General features: G+C 49.3%; 1 protein-coding gene across 1 annotated transcript in view; it reads left to right on the top strand.

The window, feature by feature from the left end:
* Positions 1 to 8,613, top strand: part of TRAPPC10 (trafficking protein particle complex subunit 10) — a 91,271-nt gene that overhangs the window by 48,329 nt on the left and 34,329 nt on the right. Inside the window, exons 6-7 of the mRNA XM_007452496.1 lie at positions 568 to 679; positions 3,144 to 3,391. Coding sequence (XP_007452558.1) covers positions 568 to 679; positions 3,144 to 3,391 — 360 coding nt within the window. The remainder of the gene's footprint in view (positions 1 to 567; positions 680 to 3,143; positions 3,392 to 8,613) is intronic.

Below are 8,613 nucleotides of genomic sequence, written 5' to 3'. Positions count from 1 at the left end.
GGGAAGATACAGTATCGTGTAGAACCAGAAAGTTAAGAGGTGCACAGGGCAGGTGGAGGTCTGTCAGCAGAAGGTCTGCACCGCCTCCAGGAGCCCCCTCAGTGGCCAAAGTGGGAGCAGTTTGTGCAGCCGAATAAGTACTAACAGACTTGGGTTCCAGCCTGTGGGGTAAAATCCATGTCCATGAGTCTATGCAGATATAAATAAACAGGTAAGTGCAGGAGAAGAGCCTGCCCCTCCGCACAGCAGATTCTACTGAAAAAGTGTGTGTCTGGGGGCCAGGGAAATACCGAGGGCGAGAGGCTGACCGGTCAGGCCCAGTCTGCTGGTAGGTCGCGCAGAGACTCCGGGGATCATGTTGGTCGTTCCCTGCTTCTTTCTGGTCTTCTCTCTGTGTGTGCATAAATGTTGACATGTGTGGTCATTAAATTGATCTTTTCTTGGTATAGCACAAGCGTTATTCATTGTGCTGCATGCTTTTCTCTGTTGTAATCTTTCATAGCTACTTGTTTCAAAACACTGATTTATATTTTTGCTTTTGTTTTTTAACTTTTTTGGGGTAAATAGGAGGAACTTGCCTTTGTTTTTGAGATGCTACAGCAGTTTGAAGATGCCCTGGTGCAGTACGATGAACTGGACGCTCTGTTTTCTCAGTATGTTGTCAACTTTGGTGCTGGGGGTGAGTAATGAAGTTTTAGAAACAAATTCTTTTCTCAACATAGCTTTCCCCACTTTTGAATAGTATGGAAGCTGCTGTTTATTTACCTAATGATTTAAATCATCTTTTGTTGTTGTTTTTTAAAAAACATTGTATACAGTATATTCCCATGGTTCCAATAGGAAATGAAATGAGAATTGAGAATTAGTCACTTACACTTGCAGAAGAATCTTGAGTAATGAAAGTGTCTAAGAAGTTGCTTTTTAGATATAAAGTGTCATTTCTACAGCCTACAGCTGGCTAGTGATGCTTCTGATTCTGTGCCTCCTTGCTAGCATAAGAGTGGGAATCTTTTTCTTCTGTTGAGAGGTTGTCTTTTTAATATGTGAGAGTTCGTTACAGTGAGTCCTACATGACACCATTGTAAAGGGTGTTCATCTTTCTTTTAAACTTTTAAATGATGTCTTAAAGTCTTCTAAAAATACAAAACTAGCACAGTGACCCATATACAAAGAAAAAGTTTATAATTGTGCTCACTGTTCTTTGCTTGATATTTATTTTGAAGGAAATGGCATCATATTATCATGACCTTTGTCTGTAGCTTGTTGTTCTTACTAACAGTCCATCACAGGCATCTCTTCAAGCTAACAGATCAGGTTCTAAGTTATTTCTGATAAGAGCTGCAGAGTGCTCCATGGTGTGGATTTGCTAGACTTTATTCAGCCACTGGTGTTGGACATTTGGGTTGTTTCCGCTCTTGCTACCACAAGCAGTGCTGTGATAGACATCTTTGTTGGGGCTTCTTTTGAGAACCCTTGTCACAGTGTCTGAAGAAAGGCATGATTCCAAGGAGTGACCGTAGTGTCTGCTAGGAGACCTGTAGGAAGTGAGGTGCTGGGACAGTCAGTGTGGGCTGTGGGCACCACCCTTGTTCTGGGAGTGATGAAATGTCACCCACTGAGTCCCACTCCAAAACAGTTTTTATGCAGTTCAGGTTTGGATCTCCTTACTTTGCTGAGACACAAACATAAGCATATAACCAAAGCAAAGTATTCACCAATTAAGTTTTAAAAGTTTAGAAGAGGTAAAATTCCATTTCTTATATCTTACATATCCATATCATGCATATATATCTCAAATAGCTCACATGTTTCTTACATTATATTTTACATAATTTCCTTGTTCTCTCAGTTTTAAAATAAACCTGGGGCAATTTAAAACCAAAAGTAAGCCTGGACCAACTTTAGCAGCTAAAGAACGTTGTCCATTTTTGTTCATTCGTACAACAGACACTTCCTGAGAGCCCACTCTGCGCCAGCCCTGCTCTAAGTACAGTAGGGAGCAAAACAGAATTCCTTCCTTTATGGAGTTTACGTGAAGGGGAAACAGAAACAGAAAAACAGAAGTGTGACTTGAAGTCAGGTAGTGAGACTAGTAAGTGTGGCCTGCAGAAGAGGACACAGGTGCTGGGGTAGGGTGACGGTAGGTGCTGTTCAGTGTTAGACAGATGGCCTGGGAGGCTCTCCGAGGAGAGGCCTGACTGAAATATGGGGGGAGCCAGGAGAGTGCTGGGGATGGGGGCCCCGGCAGAGGGGCCTGCTGGGGAGGGGACCCTGATGGGTGGGGGCCACCTCACTTAGTGGGCACTGAATCAGCTGAGTCTAAGTTCAGATCAGTAAAGGATGCTCTGCTGTATTGGGCACTTCAGACATATGGTAACGTCAGTGTGCCAGTGTTGAGTCACTTCCTGAAGAGAACGTAGACTTAGATGGCTGTGACACCTCTCTTTTGGAGTGAGAAGGGTAGATTAAAAAATTTTTCATAAAGATTGAGTGACTTGTTATTGTAGATTCTTATATTTATTTTAAGATCGCAGTTGAGTCTTAGGGCTGTAAGTTAAAATCGAGGAGTCTTATTGGAAATTTTTGACAGTTAAAGAATTTTTCTCCTCTGCTTCCTGCTACTACGTCTTCCTTGTGCCTGCCGTCCCTTCCTGTAGGAGCGTGACTCAGGTATTGACATGGTTGAGGTGAGACAGGCATGAGGCTTAAATAAGTCAGGAAAAGTGCGGAAATGAAAGAAGATGAGCCGCATAGCACATTCAGCATGCTCCCGCCCGGGCCTCGCCCCTCCTCCTGGGCCCGGCTGACCGCAGAGCCTGAGGTGTCCCTGACCCTCAGCCTGGCCGCCTCTGATTGCATCCTGACCTGCTCAGGACCTTCTGGGCCTGGTACGGCCTTGTGCCCCGTGGCCGACGTCCTGTCCCCCAGGGCTCATCACTCGGTGCCAGGTACCCAGTGGGTGTCCTTACGGTCACCACCCTGTCCCGCATCCCTAGACAGGGTCCCCGCAGACAGAGGGGTGGGCCGGTGCTTCGGGCCTATCCAGTAGCTGAGCCGCCTGTCAGTCCACTAGGGCTCACGGTCCCGCGCAGTGAGGTGGAGGAATCTGCAGTCAGCGCCTTTCACGATGTGTGTTTGTTTAGATGGTGCCAACTGGCTGACTTTTTTCTGCCAGCCGGTGAAGAGCTGGAATGGATTGATCCTCCGAAAGCCCATAGATATGGAGAAGCGCGGATTGATACAGAGGCAAGAAGCCACCCTGTTAGATCTGCGCAGTTACCTGTTCTCTCGCCAGTGCACCCTGCTCCTCTTCCTGCAGAGGCCGTGGGAGGTGGCTCAGCGCGCCCTAGAGCTGCTGCACAGCTGTGTGCAGGAGCTGAAGCTCTTGGAAGTGAGTGGTCTCTTTTCCCCATTTACCCGCTTCCTGACTGTTGGCGTAGAAAACGCGGAACCTTCGATCCCAGGCATTGAACTGTATGTGCTTAGGAAAGAGTTTTCTTTTTGTGAATGTCCTTAATTTTTACTATATTATTTGCATACTTACTCTTTACACTGATGAATTAATTGCTCGAAAATGTAATTTCTGCTCTCAACACGGTGGAGCTCACTCACGTTGGCCCAAAGCGAGCCTCTTAGATCACTTTCTTTTTAAGGTAACTTTGGCTTATTCTGTGGGAGCTGGTCTTCACCGACAAAGATTAATATATGTACCTGGTGGACACACAGAATTAGGTTTTGTAGGTAGACGTTTGTTTTATTTCAGAACTGTCTTTTCAGATAAATGATTTTGCACATGAACATGCCGGTAACACTGTGAGTGATACACAGCAAGCTGTGCCATGTTAATTAGTAGCATGAAGTTTAATGGAGGTATGTTATGAATACGTGTGTGCATGTGTGTATGAAAGAAACCAGTTAGTGACGCTTTAAGTTGTTTATTTATAGTGAAATATTTGTCTTTATAGACTAATATCCCCCAGGGCTACTGAACTCTTCTTGCCCATAGCATCATAAACATTTTAGTGAGGTAAGGGAACTTTAATGACTGTCCAGTCTGAGGGTTCTCACCTTTTTTGTTTCAGTGACCTCTTTACACGGAAAGATGCACATAAGCACATACAAAATGTTACATATAATTTCAGAGGATTCATAGACACCCCCATTCCCTGGTAAAGAACTAAATGGATGGTCTAATTCCATTTTATAAATGAGGAAAGTGGGTCTGGAAGTGGTTAGATGACTTATAAGTAACATAGCTAGGCACAGAATCAAATCCTCCAAGCCAGGCTACTGTCCTTTCTGTCGTGCTCCACACCAGGGCTCGCAGGGGCACAGTTACAGAAGACCCAGGGTAACCGGCGCTAGGGATGGTTTTCATATTATAGTAATTTCTGTTTTGTGTTCCCTAGAAAACTAAATAACAGGCTCAACACTTAGTGTGAAATGACCTTAAGAGATCTACACATTTTTTTAAAAAACCCAAATGAAGAGAAACTGTTTTAGTTAATTTCTAAAGAAGAGATGCCTAGCCTAGCTGAGTCACAAACTTGAGAGTTTAAGACTTTTTATCAAATTATTTTTTTTCCTTGGACATCTAATCAAGTGTATGAGGAAAAATAACATTTTCAACCTTGAGGTGATATTCTTGTGGCTGCCTGTCACTGAGTAGATTTCGATAATCTGCTTTGGCTACTCCTATGTAGCTGTACAGACTGGGGTAGGCGGGGGCTTTGCTTCATTAATGGGGCAGGGCCGCCTGTGTTCATGGGTGCCTAGAGAGTTTACTGACTTAGAGATTTTGTCTCGTTACTGGATTGGGGAAAAGCATGGGATGAGTATTAGAGTCCAAGCAGTTCAGCCGTGGCGCTTTCAAATGGGGGTCACCCCAGGAGGAACTTTTAGGACGTGCACAGATGGGGGGCAGGTTTGGGAAACCACGGACGGTGGTCGGAGCCAGCCTCTTCAGTGCTGGGCCCAGCCGGTCACAAACTGTCTTTTTCAAATTCTTTTTCTTGCCTTAGACGGTTGACTGGTCAGTCAACTGCCAGGCTGCAGAGAGACGAGGGAGCACCGGGGGGCCTCTGGCCCTGCAGGAAGGAGCAGGGTGCCTCCCACACTTCTTTCTCCTCCCCTCCAGGCCTTCTGGAAGCTGGAAGGCAGGGCGCCCGGGGACAGGGTACACTCAGTTCCCAGGCAGGCGGCCGGGACAGCCAGTGTAGAGCGGATGCTACTAGCATCTTTGCCCGCCGCGTGTGGGGACAGTGTCCTACTCACTTGCTGTGCAGTGGGTCCCCTGGCTTGGCCTGTGTCCCGAGTTCTGTAGAAGTCGCTGGAATGGGTCAGTTTTCACCCTCTTGGCTGGAAAGAGAACCGAGTGAGTGGTGGCGGGCAGCGTGAGCAGGGCGGGGGCAGCGGCCGGGACGCCTGTCGTCCAGGGCAGCTGCTGCTGGCCCGGGTGCTCCCTGCAGATCCCGTCCCGGCTGGCGTTCTTCCCTTTCCTCGCTCCCCCCCTCTTGGTGCTTGTCTGCTTCTGCTGCTTCTGCTGCTTCTGCTGCAGGGCGAGCAGGGTGCTGAAGTTGGGGAGGGAGCCGCACTGTGGTCCCCGAGGACACGACTTCCCATTCCCTGTCCCCCTTGTGCTGTGTGACCGTGCCCCGCTTGGTGTCTCCTGGTGTCAGGGCAGCAGACGGGGCAGCCGGGCCCGTTGAGGTGCCTCCTCAGCCACCGTCGCTGGTCCCGGTGGGCGCCTGGCATGCCCCGGCCGTGGCGCTCCTGTGGGGCCGCCTGTCCTGTCTGCTGTGCTTCAGAGGTGCCTTCCGCTCTCACCCCAAGCTTGGCTCCTGTCCCGAGTCAGGCACCCTTTGTGAGGGGCAAGCTGCAGGGCGACAGTGCAGCTCGGAGGCCAGCAGCGTGGGCCCCAAGCAGCCCGCTTGCACAGGATGCCCCCTGCCTTCCCTCTCGGCCCTGCGGATGGGCGCCCAGCAGTGGCTGCCTGTGGGTCGGGGACTCACGAGGTGAAGCGAGTTCAGGGCGGTCAGCCTGTTGTCATCCTTCAGGCAAGTGAGGATACTCCTTACTGGCGTCTTCTTGGCTCTTCCTTTCAAAAGATGACACTGCAGAGGGCACGCAGAGCTTCACACACAGAATTCTTCTCTCAACTTTCTCAACTGAGATTCTTTCTCTAGGTGGTGTGGGGGCGGGGGGTTGTTACATCTTAAGCTTTGCAGTTGGCAGTTAACCTGAAAAGTTTATTCTTAGAGTTTCTTCAAATTTTTACGGAAACAATGAAAATTCAAGACTCAGAATTGTTTACTTTTCTGTACATTTGATTTGTACCCTCAAAACTAGACTCATTTCCTATGTCTGGCTAGCTTTCTGGTGATTATTGTTCACAGTCACGTCCACGGCCAGAGGCCGGCATGGAGCCTTGGGTTCTGCTGCACAGGGCCGGGCAGAGCCGCGTGGGCACATAGGCCAGGGCGTCAGGCAACGCGCAGGCTGAGCCGGTTCGTGGTTCTTCTAGGGTTAGGCTACGGTTGTTCATCCTTTTAAAGCCAAAAGCCTGAGTATTGCAGCCGTCTTGTGTGTTTCTCATTGTAACATTTCTTCTGCAGAAAATGCTGTGTGGGTTTGCTCTTGTGGCTTGTAAAGCATGCCCTGGTAACTTCCTGGTTGGCTTATCAGTTGATTTAAAGTATCTTCTCTGAGTAGGAGGCGCTGTGGTGGCCGGATGCCAGCTCTGGGGTGGGGCCTGGAGTCACACCCCAGGGGTGCTACCTAAGGCCTGGGACCAGCTCCCCGAGTGCAAATGTGTGAACATGGAAATTGTACCTACCCCGTACAGCTGCTGGGGCCAAGGAGTAACACCTGGAAAGTTATGTCAGTTCTGTGTGAGCTCCAGTGACTCCATTACAGAGTATTTCTTTTTGTCTGCAACATTTAAAAGATTCCCCCCCCCCCCGACTTTACCAAAAGTTGAGTATATTCTCTGTATAAATTTGGAAAATACAGACAGATATACAGAAGAAAATGTCATTGCTTATTCTAAAGCAAGAGGTTCCCTTTTTGGTCTGTGGCCTTTCTGTCTGGAGAAGAGCTGCTGTTTATTTAATTGGTCCTGTTTTGGACACTTGGATTGTTCAGCAGTGTCTGCAGTTGCAGGAGTGTGTATCCTTGTACGTCATCTTTATGCAGTGCATTCATGCAAGTAGAATGGCCGGTTCAAGGATGCATATGTCTTTAATGCTTTTAGTGTACATCGCCAAATTGCCTTCCAGAAAGATCTTCCCATTCTTAGTTAAACTAGCAGTGCTGTTTTCCTGCATCTATGGTAAGAAAGAAAGTAATCTGTGTGTATATTTTAATCTTTACCAGATTGGTAACCGAGAACAATATAAGGAAGATATTTTCTAGAAGGCCGTTTTATTTTTGTTACAGTGACTGCCCAGAGGATTTCTGTTTTGATGTGTTCGCCTCAGTACTGACTTGTCTTTTATGAGCCTAGGTTCTGATTATGTTCACAGACAGGGCAGGCCAAGGGGGATCGGGCGGGACGCTTCAGGACCTAGAGACACAGGCCAGTGCCGGGCATGAGAGGCCACTGGCCCAGCTGGCTTTGCTGTTCCAAGGTTCAGGCCCCGCAGAGGACAAAAGCAGAGGTGTAGCCGAGGGGCGGACCTCAGGGTCGTCGAGTACTTGCTGTGTACCAGACACTCTGCCGGGCTCCTCCCCACGTGGATAGGTGGGATCCTCGTGGGACCTGGAGCCCTGAGGACCTGAACCGGGAGAGCAGCGGGAGCCGACAGGAGGAGGTAGCGGCGCAAGGTGTCAGTGCCGGTGAGAGCCAGTGGTTCGCAGGAACGGGGAACGCGTTCGAGGAGGAACTGCCCAGTACCATTCAAGAAACAGTTGCTTACCTGCTGGGCACTGTGGTAAACACAGTGGTGGGGGGAGGGCCCGCAAATGCGGAAGAAATGGGTCCCACCCACCCTCAAGAAACCCACAGCGGGGTGCGTGGGGCCAGCAGGTGAGCAGGCCGTCAGCCTGGGGCTGCCAGGCAGTGAGAGCGGAATGTTCGGAGGTGACGAACAGGTGGTCAAGCAGGGAGGGGCAGCTTGCGTGAGTGTGTCGGCGGCGCCTAACGTGTGCCAGGGAAGGTCTGCAGAGGTGGTCTCGTGTGAGCTAGGTTTTAAAAGATTCATTCATTCAGCAGTTATTCGTTGAGCACCTGTTTTGTGCCAAGCAAGCATTTATTCTAGGCACTGTGTTTTTAGCGGAGAGCACGACAGACCAAGCCCTGCCCTGTGGAGGAGCTTTGGTTTTCACGGGCTGAGTCAGGATCCACCAGGTGGGCGTGGCTTGGGTGGCAGGTGCAGAGAGTAGAGTGCGTTTCAGGAGAGGAAGTTCACTGTTGCTTCAAGAGCTCTACAGGAGCTTAGTCTTGCTAGAACTTAAGGGCTGAGGCAGGGCTCGGAGGGGAGGCTCCAGAGGTACTGGAAGCCAGGGTTTGCAAGTGTACGTCATCTGGAGGGTTGGATTTTATTCTGTAGCTATTAGGAAGCCGTTGCTGGGTTTGAAGCCGGGGTGCGCGCAAGGTGTTAGGACCTGGAGGTG

This window comes from Lipotes vexillifer, unplaced genomic scaffold, assembly GCF_000442215.2.
Source record: "Lipotes vexillifer unplaced genomic scaffold, Lipotes_vexillifer_v1.1 scaffold545, whole genome shotgun sequence".
Lineage (NCBI taxonomy): Eukaryota > Metazoa > Chordata > Mammalia > Artiodactyla > Lipotidae > Lipotes > Lipotes vexillifer.
This window is presented reverse-complemented; position numbering and strand designations above follow the sequence as displayed.